Here is a 12,458-nt window from a genome sequence, read left to right as displayed (position 1 = left end):
AATACATTTGAATAATGATCAGTAGCTGATTCACAGATATATAGGTTATAAACATAAAGAAAACATATCAACCACAATGTCCTAATATTTCTGGAGGTGTATATTGCCACCGTAAGTGTCAAAATGTGACTAGTAAAAAGGCTCTTATTAAAGATGAAAGGGGATTTTACAAGTCAATTGATAACCAGTCTTGCAGAACAGTAAAGGAATATTCCTCAACATTCAATTGTCTTAAGTACATTACGCATCTTGTACTCTGTAGAATAAAACGCTGTTATGGTATTGGTGTATATCATCACACTGCATGGACAAAAAGTTCACAAATTGAACATCAAGCGGAATATATAGCTAAGTAGACAGAAAGGAGAAGTATGCACAGAAAGACATATGTATGTAGATCTGTACATGAGTGATGCTCTACGACAATATGATAGAGAGTTCACCGGCCAAGTATCAGCCTCATTAACCAGTCCGACGTGTATCCAATTACAAGCTCACATTTCTAACAGGAAATTTTACACAAACATATCAATCACCTAAGAAATATTGCAACTCGTGGTCATAATTCATTCCATGCTCGACCGTACGTAAGCGCATGATCCACATGGCCTCTGTACGATGTAGCTTAAGTTCCCTATTACCACCCCTGACACCTTGTGGGACCATGTCAATGCCAAAGAATCGTACATGTATGTCACTTTCTTCACTTTGGCATGCAGCGACAAGTAATGCCACAGGATACTTGGGGTCTCGTTTGTGTATAGCTCTCAGATGTTCTGTTATTCTGTCTTTGAGGGGTCTAATTGTACTGCCCACATAGTATCTGCCGCAGTTGCATTCAATGATGTAGACTACGAACTTTGTGGTGCAGTTAATGTTCGTTTTGATGGCAAAAATTTTCACCTCTCGGACTAGTGAAATGTGTAGTGCAATGTTTAGCCCATCTGCACATGGTACAGAATCCACATTTATAAAAACCAAGACTATGTTTTTTTTTTTTTTTTTTTTTATCCTCATCTGCCCGACACACGTCCCTTAGATGTGGGAGAAACCATCCAATCATCTCACTGCCTCTAGAAGCAAGACCCTGGAGATTGGGCCGCTTCTCTGCTTGGCAAAGAGTTATATGGATTGATAGGAACAACCGTGCATCTTATGACGATGTCTCAAAGCAACTTCGTGCCGAAGTTTTCAGTATATATATGTTGGAGTCTGGGCTGACCATAATACTGAACTGTTGAGTGGATGGGCTTAATCATCGGATATTGGGGAAAAAAAAAAAAAAAAAAAACACCCCAATAGGACTTCACTTCCACTCAATCAGAAGGTTCCAAAAAGAGAGATTCTGAGCTCTACATGATCTTCTCAGATCTACCTTTGAGGTTTCATACAATGAGTTTAGCCATCCTGAGTGGGTGGGAGGTGTAGTATCCACCCATTGCATACATATCTGCCGTCTTGCCAGTAATATGGCGTAAAACAAAAAGGATCGTGCTGCGCCAGTTATGTTCTGGTGTACACCAAGGATGACTAGTGATAAAGATAATGAAATATCGGTTTGGATAATTGAGTCCAGGGTTGCTTTAATCTCTGTCCAGAAAGTAGCTAGTTGGGGGCATTCCCAAAACATATGAGTGTCAGATGCTGAGGGGAGTTTACATTTGTTACAGCATTTCCCCTCTTGAAATTTAGACAGGCGTAGAGGAGTGAGATAAGCCCGATGTAGAGTGAACAGGTGGTTTCGTCTGAGCCAAGCGGGTTTTACCAATTTATATAAAAGGGTGAAAGATTCTATCCAACTGTCCTCCTCTATTGCCACAATTTCTCTCCCCCATAACTGTTTTGGCAGATGAAACTCCCCATCTATCTCCTCCTGTATCGACCAATACCAACAAGCAACCTCTTTACCTCCTATCTGTTTTTCAACTAGCTGTTGTTCTAGAGGACTAGTTCTCCCGATATTAGGAACCTTCCTTATCAATTCTCTGGCCCAACTGCTAATTTGTATGTATTTAAATTTAGACAATGTCACCCCTACTCTTTCCCTGAGGGCTTCCCTCGGTGTCAGGCTGCCACCATCAAGTAGGTCCCCCCATCTAGCGAGCCCAGCTGATATTAAAGGGGTGGCCAGAGAGTCCTGTAAGCATGGTGGAAGCCCGGGAGAGTCCCAAATTGGCGCATAACTAGAGTAATACGCCAACCCCACTCTGCGCTTAATTTGTACCCACATCTTTAGTTGTGTTAATAGTATCTTTAACCTCACCTTCTTGAAGAACTTTTGTTCTCCGAACTTGAAAAGAAACCCATCCAATGGGAGGTTTGCCCCTACCAACATTGCTTTAAATAGTTTCCCATTTGAGGTGACATCTGGTGTCTTCAGAAGCATTCTTGAGTGGGAGAGCTGGAACGCACAGGAATAATACTGAATATCTGGTAGGGTCAAACCACCTTTTTCCCTCCTCCTCCTCAATTTTTTCCAAGCCAACCTTGTTGCTTTGTACCCCCATATGAAAGAATTTATTTCTTGTTGACATTTAAAAAGTTGTTTGGAATCAAATGCAATGGGAATTGTATTAAAAATAAAGGTGAATTTCGGAAGGATAGACATTTTTACAATATTAACCCTCCCATAAATTGATAATCTAAGACCTACCCAGGATCTTAAAAGGGCCCTACACTCTTTGGCAACCAAGTCTAGGTTTGATTTTGCTAAGTCGTCTATTTCTTGTGTGATTTTAACTCCAAGATAACGTATTGCGTGTGTTGAGGGCGTCACCCCCACACCCGGATTGGCAATATTCCATGTCATCAACTCGGTCTTTTCAGTGTTAATATCATATCCTGAGATACCTCCAAATTCTTTGGCTTTTTCGACCACTACGGGGAAAGCATTTGCAGGGTCACTGGTGTATATTACGATGTCGTCGGCATATAGCCCTACTTTCCTTTCCCACCCTCCGAATTTAAATGGGGGAATTCTTGAGTCGTCCCTAAAGGATTGTGCTAGTGGCTCAATGTATATATTAAATAATAGAGGGGACAGGGGGCAACCCTGTCTTGTCCCCCTAGTGATCTGAAAGGGCTGAGTACTCACACCATTCACCATGATACTTGCACTGGGATTTTGATATAAGAGTCCAATTGATCTTCGGAAATTTGGACCAAGTGCAAATTTCTTCATGGTCTCTGCTAGGTATGTCCAATTTACCCGGTCAAATGCTTTAGTTGCATCAAGGGTCATAATCGCCAAGGGAAGGGAAAAAGTAGAAGCCATATCCACTGCCCCGATCAAATCGTATGTTAGGTCCGAAAGTTGTCTACCCTTTATAAAGCCTTTTTGATCAGTATGAATTATTGACCCGACCTCCCGTCCAAGTCTGCTTGCCAGCACAGCTGCAAAGATCTTATAATCGCTGTTTAAAAGTGAGATTGGCATATATGAGCCGCATTTGGCTGGGTCCTTCCCTGGTTTTGGAATCAAGACAATAATCGCCTCTCCCCAGGACTTCGGAGGAGCCACACCATTTATTAGGATATCGTTAAAGAGTCTTGTCAACACCGAAATTATTTCCGGGGCTATGACCCGTAATAACTCGCCAGGGAGGCCATCCGGGCCTGTTGCTTTGCCCCTCTTCACCTTATTAATGCTTTCCTTCACTTCTTCTTCTGAAATAGGCCTATCAAGACGCTCTCTTTGTTCAGAGCTAAGAGTGGGAAGAGTAATCTTCTCCAACCATCTAATATTTGAAATAGGGTCCTCCAAGATTTCTTCCTTGTATATTTTTTGAAAAAACTCCAAAAATGCTTCTCCGATATCTTTAACAGATGTTCTTTCACTTGCCTCTCCATCTACCATGATATGTTTTATGTGTTTTTTTGCCTGGTCTGATTTAATTTTCCACGCCAGGACCTTACCTGCAGACTCGCCATATTCAAAATTAGAGATTTTACTTACTTCCCATTTTAGGGCAACTCTTTCTTGAAGGATGTTTTCTAGCTTTTCTTTTAATCCCTTACGTTGCTCTCGCTCCATATTGGTTCCGATTCCGGTGCCAATATGTTGATCCAATAATGCAATGTCCCTTTCAATACTATTGATCTTAGCTCTGTAGATTTTCCCTCGGTAAGAGGCCCTATTAGTTATGTAGCCTCTCATATAAGCTTTAAAGGCTTCCCATACAGTGTTTAACTGTGTAGAATAAATATTCGTGTCCATGAAAAGTTTTGTTTCGTGGATGAGAAGGTCTGTTTCTTCTTCATCTAGAAGGATAGTGCGGTCAAAAGACCACAATGCCTGAGAGGGTTGTTGGCCCGATTGCATACAAAAAAATATAGCGGAATGGTCCGATAAGTGTGAAGGTAAATACGTTACTTCGTTAAGGTGGTCTCTGAGTGAGTAACTGAAAAGGGCATAGTCAATCCTTGATTTGTGGTTATATTTATAGTTGTGGTATGATACCCCGAGTGCCCTACCCGCTCTCTCCCTCCATGGATCCGCCAATCCGAGTGTCGACATAACGTCCCCCAACACCTGCCTGGATTTTTTAAAAGTTACTGCCCTTGAGTTAGGGGATTTGTCCAGCCTTGGGTTGAGTACCAGATTAAAATCTCCCATCCAGATTATCGGACCTTGTGTTGATAATAACTGGTTCTGAATTTTAAACAGATATGAAGGGTCGTCCTGGTTAGGACCATAATAGCCTACCAAATTGTATATATTATTAACTAGACTGACTCTAGCGTAAAGCCATCTGCCGCTTAAATCTTCCTCATATGCGAGAATCTGGGCTTTGATTTGCTTTTTGAAAATGATTAATATACCACGAATATTCGCATTATGATTAGTGCTAATATAACTGTCAACCCATCTGGTTTTACTCATGATTTCCTTCACTTCGTGTTGGAGAAGATGTGTTTCCTGAATGACTATGACCTGCGCCGGTGAGTCCCTCAGGTATTGCAGTATTTTATGTCTCCTACTCTTAACACGCAGGCCATTGACATTCCAGGACAGAAATTTTATTACCATCAGCCAGAGTCCGGACCCCTCCCCCTACTCCAACTCAAAAAAGGATTGTGTCTTCCAGTGAGACTTAAGTAAAATATAAATAAAAATAGACTCGAATGAGCTAGTAAGTTTGAGGCTGTGCCTGAACAGTGAGGATGTTTTATGGTTTTACCCCTTCCCCCCTCCCACCCCACCCTGGAAAACCCCCCCTTAATTGATCTGGCTCTTGCTGCCAGATTTGCCTCTCTATGGAGTTCCGTATGCCCAGGTCATTTACATGATTGAGTATGGCCCGGCATGCATTGATTCCATCATAGTTATGTAAACAGAAAGTAAAGGAAACTCTTAAGTTTGGGAATTTAAGTAAATTTAGGTGTTATACGCACACCATCACATATAACTGGAGTGTTGTTCTACTACGCTTTCCCTTTATATATTTTTATTTATTTATTTATTTATTTTTTCCCTCCTTTTTAAAAATGTTATATATATATCTTTTATATATATAACTTTTTAATTTCAAACATATATATATTTATTTCCCTTTATATTATACTTTTTTTCTTCCTCTTTTTTTTATTTTATTTTTTTTATTTTTATTTTTGTATTCCTTTTTGTTTTTTTTTTATTTTTGTTTTTTTTTGTTTTTTAACACCCGTCCCGGGGACGGGTGTTAAAAACCAAGACTATGTTGCGTCATCCAGGTCGTGAAGTTGGTACCACGTGGTACAGTTGGGCTTAATCTAGTCCTGAGTGTGTTGCCTTTCCTGAAAGCAATCTGTGGTTTGTCATAAATGAAGTCTCTAATCGCTCTCTCAGATTTCAAAAGTCCCCAATGTTTAGTCACGCTTTTGCGTAACGCACCATGTAGAGAATTAAAATCGGTGATCAGTCTCAAAGTGTCTTTGCGTGGTAGTCTTGATGTTTGTGAATGCAATATGTCAGGTCTATTCACTCTACCAACTCTCATCTCAGCCTTGCGGATTACATTCATTGGGTAACCTCTCGTAGAGGATCTGTCTTTCATACTGTTTAGAAATTTTTTGAACTCAAAGTCCTCAGTGCAATTTCTTCTAGCCCTCAGAAATTCTCCATAGGGTATGTAGTTGATTTGGTGTGGAGGATGTGAACTAGAAGCATGCAAGATCGCATTGCATGCAGTGCACTTTCTAAAAAGCCTGCTCTGTAAGGTATAGTTGGAGATATAAAATTCTACATCAAGAAACTCAATGTGTGTCTTACTGTATTCCATTGTGAACTTGATCTCCCATGAGTTATTATTCAAGTGTTGAAAAAAGCTGGTCAGAAGTTCCTCTGAACCAAACCAAAGTAAAATACAATCATCAATATATTGGCCCCAAAAGATAATGGAGTCGATATATAGAGCGCCTTTAGTACCCCAAATTAGATCTGATTCCAGTGTGCCCATGAAGAGGTTCGCAAAAGAGGGTGAAAATCTCGACCCCATGGCGACACCTCTTTTTTGGCGATACCACGTCTCGTCGAACATAAAGAAATTGTTTCTCAGTATTAGTTCCATCATTGTAGATAACATCACTGTGTGCTGTATATATAATGTATATATAATGTCGCGAGGGCCTTTGTTCTCGTTTACTAAAAGAACAGCAACCGCATCCGTGGTCGGTGCATTATACCTCCCTTGATGTGTATTAGCTCCAAAGGATGTCATTTGGAAGAGAGTATTGTAAAGCCGTGTATTATTTAAAAATAGATTTGAAAGTGGATGTGTCCCATTGAGTAGTTGTCTAATGAGCAGTGGTGGTTCTTGAATGTTGATAAGATTGACTTTCCCAGAGGAGCAGCAAAGTCCTTAAGGTTCAGCCTTCCATTTAAGGGCGTAGCACTTGTTACAGACGTTGTCCATATGGTTGATGTAGTCACAAACTGGGTTGTATTGGGAGGCGGATCTTTCAGTGTGTCCAATGTGAGGGTGTTGTCTTACAGTAATTGGTGGTTGTTGGAGGTTACATAGTAGTGGTGTACCTGTAATACTGGGTGTTACATCGATGTGTTGTGTGTTGTGCTGGTTAACGGCACGCAAAGTGGCAGGCATGTCTGTTAGTAGCTTGTGTGAGTGAGTCTCTGTAGCACTGGAGGTGGTGATGCATGCACTCCTGTTAGCAAGCCGCACAGAACGGCGCACAGTTGGTTCACTCCATAAAGCAGACGTCGATGGAGCAAATATGCGAGCTAACATTTGCACAGTGTTATCTTGGCTTTTGTGTAGCCGTAGTTTTTTTTGTGCCAATGATTTGGAGGTTGCTCTGGCAAGTTGTGTCTCCCTCTTCACCATGTTTGATTGTTCCAGGAGTAGTGTGGATAATTAGTATGAGAATGACTGTCAGGCTGGTATGGTGTGTTCCAGCTTGCGTGTAAGGTGGTGTAATGAGTAGAGGTAGGAAGTAGCAGAATGGTAATACTTCAGTGTTCACCTATTGCGTGCATTTTGGAGTTGCATGTACTTAGTAATTAGTAATGGTTAGTGCCGTATACTTGTGGCAGTTGTTATGAGTAGCTGTGTGACACTGAATAGATAGTGCAAATTGCCTCCCCCTCAGTGGCCAATCACAATCCCTGGTAAGTGGCTCCCCGTGGGCTGCGTTTACTTGTGGCAGTTGTTATGAGTAGCTGTGTGACACTGAATAGATAGTGCAAATTGCCTCCCCCTCAGCGGCCAATCACAATCCCTGATAAGTGGCTACCTGTGGTATACCTTAATCAGAACCTGATTTACAATCCATAAACGCACACGCCCACCACAACACTGAACGCACACTCATACCTCAGTTCTGGTGCTACTTCCAACGGACTACTTTGTCCCACAACGTGCTTTGTCCCCTCCAAAGTATATGTTGCGCTGGTGTATAGCCTATGTCCATCTGCTTTGCCTCACCTTTCCAATGCTGCATGCAGTGCTCCTGTTGGCACTGTGGTTCCGGAGCTTACCTGCCTCAAAGGTTTCGTCTCTCTCTTTATAATATTAGTATGGATATGGATAACAGGCTGTCTGTGGTGTTCCTTATGTTATCCTGTAAACAGTGTTTGTTCTGTAACACCAAAATTATTTATTTACTGTTTCAGATGTAATAATGTGATGCCTCAGTGCCCAGAGGTGGTGAAGAGTTATAAAGGTAAATACGATTGGGTTTTTAATGCATGTTTGATACTGTTTATGAAAATGATATAGTTTGTTATAGCTATGTTCTTGATAAAGTGCACACACATGCCAAAACAGCAAAACATCTAACTATGCAGACAGCCTAAAAAAACATTGATCAGATCAACTCGAGGCAGCAGAAGCAAAATAACTTAAAAGGTATTTTTGTGATGACAGTATGCACTAGTTCTCAAATCAGAGTCCAAATGCTTAGATTTGTATCTCTACCTTTGAACTTTTCCAGAAGTTTTAAAAGACATTTTGGGATTGCATGCATTTGAAATATAGTGGTTTTTTTTCAACCTTGAACATCTCCACAGGTGATAGATCTCCTGACCTGGTTCATGTTTGATTCTTGCTTCCCTCCTTGGATCTTAAGAAATTCTACTGCAGTAATTTTGCTCTTGGAAATACTGATGCTGTGGAGACCGGTAATTTCAGGCTACACATTTACTGCATTATTCGGAGATGTTACATAAAGGAAGAAAAAATGAAAATTGTTGTTTCGGAAGGAATCATCACGCACACCTGAGTGTTGTCAGAAAGCCACTTTATTCAGGAGCAAGCTGGGCACATCTTAATTATATTGTCACACCTACTAATATGTATATATGTATGTTTGTATGTATGTACATGGTATTTCTTTATCGCAGTAGGGAAATCAAAAAGGGGGGAGGAAGAGGTGGTGCTGTATGGCACCGAGGTGGGCACGTCCTCCTCTTGCGAATAGTGAAGCCACGGACGGAGGAGGAAGCACAACGAGGCTGGGGGTTGATTGGACCCTCAAATACCCTTCGATCTAGAGTTGGCTCATGGGGCATTGTTCCTCAACTTGCTAAGCATACTACAATAGTATCTTAGCATTAGCAAGGGAAGTGTATTAATATAAACTGTATATCTATACACATTGATAAATTAATTTACTACCACACCTTTTCTTGTACATACACTTTATTGTGGAGAAACATTAGTGAGTGACAGGGGGATCTGACCCCGGTCCTGACGAAGGGGCATGGCGTCCCGAAACATGTTGACCCGCACAGGAAAGTAAGCCCATTAACCCGCTTACCCTTTCCGACACCACTTTTTTAAATAATACCAGCCAGTGTTTATTAAATAATTTTTTCTATCACTAGGCCAGGTATTTTTTAACATCACTTTTTCATTACTCCTGACCCCACTGAAACTCACTCAAATTCACTCACATAGCACCCACATTTAAAAGGTGCTCTAGCATAGTCGCTTGTCGCAGCACTGCCCCGTCCGGCAGCCGGGCGGGAAGACCCCGATGATGAAGCATGACACCAAGGGCCCTTTTGGTGTGTGAGGGGTATTTTAACACATTGTGTGTATTCCATAGACATCAGGATACACACTGATCCTCTTAGAGGTGGACCTCTCTGATTTCTTTATCGCAAACATAGCTAAAAGGCAGTGCAGCCTCATCCTTAGCGCCCTTCAGTCCGCCACCAGAAGGAACTCTGAGATGTTACTTCTGCCCCCACGCCCCAACCTATTGGTTGTCTGACCTGCCCATCCACCACCTTCTCAGCACCTCTGTCACCTTCTCAAAATAAAATGTATTTGCCAGCAAAGGTGAATGTACACTATCATGTCTAAATTACTATGGGTTTTCATAAACAATGGCTACATGCCTCACTACTGATACCCCCTGCACCTTACAAAGTCCTGACACCTCTCTGTTAACCTCCTGCCATACCTTATAGCTGGGCCTTAGGTAGCCCATAGGGCAGGGTGCTGTGTAAGTAAAAGCTAGAACATGTCCTGGTAGTGGCAAAAACCCAAATTATGTTTTTTACTACTGTGAGGCCTACTCCTCTCATAGGTTAAAATTTGGATTTCCTTTTTACACTCTTAAAATGTAATTCCTGATTGAGAATGAGTAGTCATATCATGTTTTATATCTTTGGAATGATAATTATAAATTCTCATTTCTGGTAAAGTCAGATTTAACATTACTGTTTTAGAAATACCGCTTTTAAGAACGTGGACATTTCTCTGCCATTACAGCTCTGTATGCCTGCAGCCTGTCTCTAAAACACGTGGGTGGGTGACAACTGCACTTTGTGCATTCCTTCTAAACAGCCATACACAAAGGTAGGAAAGAGGTGTCTCAGTGCCCATCTTCATCCTTATTGCTCGTCATGGGCAGGATGGAAGGGAGGAGCTGACACTTACACCAGAATGGGCAGTGTCCTGTCGCCTAACAAAGGGCGGATTACCCACTACAGATATTCTGTAGCCAGGGCTGAGAAGAAAGACCTTCTATTGCCTTCAAAGACTCTTCTTTGAAGCCACCTCCTCTTCAAAGGCACAACTGGGTATAAGAAATGGGTCTCTGACCTCTCCAGGTAGTACACTCCTGGAACTGAAACCACTGGACAAGAAGAAGGACTGCTGTTCTGAGGATTTTTACTTGATAGACTGCATCTCTGGAAAAATGCTGCATTTTTGTGCTCTCTGCTGCCTGTCTGCTCTCTCTAACTGTCCCAGAGTGTCTCCAAAGGCTAGCTGACTAGCCTCCAGTTCTTCAAAGAATCAGGGACATCAAAGTGTTTAGCACTGCTTCTGTGCCTGGTTCATTAGAAGTGACTCCAAGTACTTGCTCCATCAAAATCGACGCATACTCTGCTGCGACGAGCAGTGTCACTGGAACTGTCGCATTGCCATAACCACTGAAGGACGGTTGACACATCGCTCTCACAAGCATGGAGAAACTTGGTGCATGGTTCCAGATGCATCACTTAGACCACTGAATTGCTACCTTCACTGAAAGACGATCAATGCATCTCTTCGACATTCACAGAGAAACCCAGCCCATCGGCTACTGAATGAACCCTCTGTGGAACCAAAGCTTGTCTCAGGAAAGGCGCTGTCACGTTTCAAGCATGTATAGGGTGACTACAGGTCCCAGAATGCCTGGTTCTAGTCCGTTTTCGCTCTTTCCTCTTTTCTCCCTTTCCGTTTTCTACATTAGCCTCCTGAGTGCCTTCCGCGGTGCTTGTCACCTGTGGTTAGCCGTACCTTCGAGATCTGTCCTTCAGGAGCATTGTACGCATTGGAACTTGTTGAGTCAGCGTGAACGGCAGTAGGAGGATTCTAGTCCGGGCCGTTCCCTTTGGGCGTTTCCTGCCGTCGAACGCCGCGGAGCAGCTGTGTGGAGCCCTGAACTGAGGGTTGAGAGCCGCCGATGAACTGCGCTGGGAGCCGGTGAGAGACTCGCGCTGACAGTGAGGAGAACGCTGCGCTGAACAAAAGCAAAGGTATTCAGAGCTCGTGGCCAGCGATCAGCTCTGGTATGATATTCTCCCTTACGTTGCTCATCAGACCTGTAACCTAGCGGATTTGCTAGCGTGAGAAGAGTGTTTTGTAACTCCTTGTTTTTTGTTCAAGACTTGGCCTATTGAGGTGTTTTTTGGGCATTTGAACTCTGCCGAACATTTTTGCTTTCTAGAGAGCCGTTGAGAGGCTCGGATTAAGTAATCCCTTATTTTTTTCTTGAAGTCATGGACAAACAGAGGTCTAGAAGGAACATTTGCCTTATTCACTGAGCTGCAGCTCTATCGACATAACTTTGGATTACATGAGAAGCTTCCTGTTTTCTCTCTGGATTTAGGGTTCTTGGGCAGATCCCTGTTTTCTTTTCCTTTTACTTTATTTTTCCTATTTTGCCTTCTTTTCTCAGAACGAGTGTGGAAGCCCTATGATGTAAGTGTATGTCCTCCCATTACATACATAGAAGTGGTAGGATACCATAGGGAAAAGTGTAACTTTCCTGCTCTTGTGTCTCTGTGCAGGTACCTACTTACAGACCCAACGTTTGGCGTTCTCCTGTTGTCGAGTCCTGTAGATGGTTTCTGGCTGCCACTCCTTTATGTTTTATTTATCCACTTTTTCCCCTTCCCTGGGTGGGGTCCTCATAGGCGAGTGTTAGTCATATACTCGCTTGTGGTACCGTATCTAGGGAGGAGTGAATCTAGCTTCTGCATCGCTCCTGCTGTATCAGATTATAAGGTTAGTCAATCTGTACTCGTTGTGACAGAGTGACAAGCCCACGTTCTACTACGGCCTGAGTGATGGAGACCGAAACCATATTGTCATCTATGTTAGAAGCCCTTAACGCTTTACGGGTAGAAGTGGATGCAGTTAGAGGGCAAAATCATGAAATGAGGAAGGAAATGGGCACTCTTCGACATGAAGTAGCGGGAATAGCGCGATCCAGTCCCACTGGTTCGAGAGGAGCCCATTATA

At 42.4% G+C, this 12,458-nt stretch overlaps 1 protein-coding gene across 1 annotated transcript in view; it reads left to right on the top strand.

Annotated features, from left to right (window-relative positions):
• LOC147660724 (E3 ubiquitin-protein ligase TRIM39-like) overlaps positions 1-12,458 on the top strand; it is a 119,121-nt gene that overhangs the window by 78,291 nt on the left and 28,372 nt on the right. Inside the window, exon 5 of the mRNA XM_086951509.1 lies at positions 8,111-8,160. Within this exon, the coding sequence (XP_086807635.1) occupies positions 8,111-8,160 (50 nt within the window). The remainder of the gene's footprint in view (positions 1-8,110; positions 8,161-12,458) is intronic.

The sequence above is a fragment of the Lissotriton vulgaris genome, unplaced genomic scaffold (assembly GCF_964263255.1).
Source record: "Lissotriton vulgaris unplaced genomic scaffold, aLisVul1.2 SCAFFOLD_563, whole genome shotgun sequence".
Classification (NCBI taxonomy): domain Eukaryota; kingdom Metazoa; phylum Chordata; class Amphibia; order Caudata; family Salamandridae; genus Lissotriton; species Lissotriton vulgaris.
This window is presented reverse-complemented; position numbering and strand designations above follow the sequence as displayed.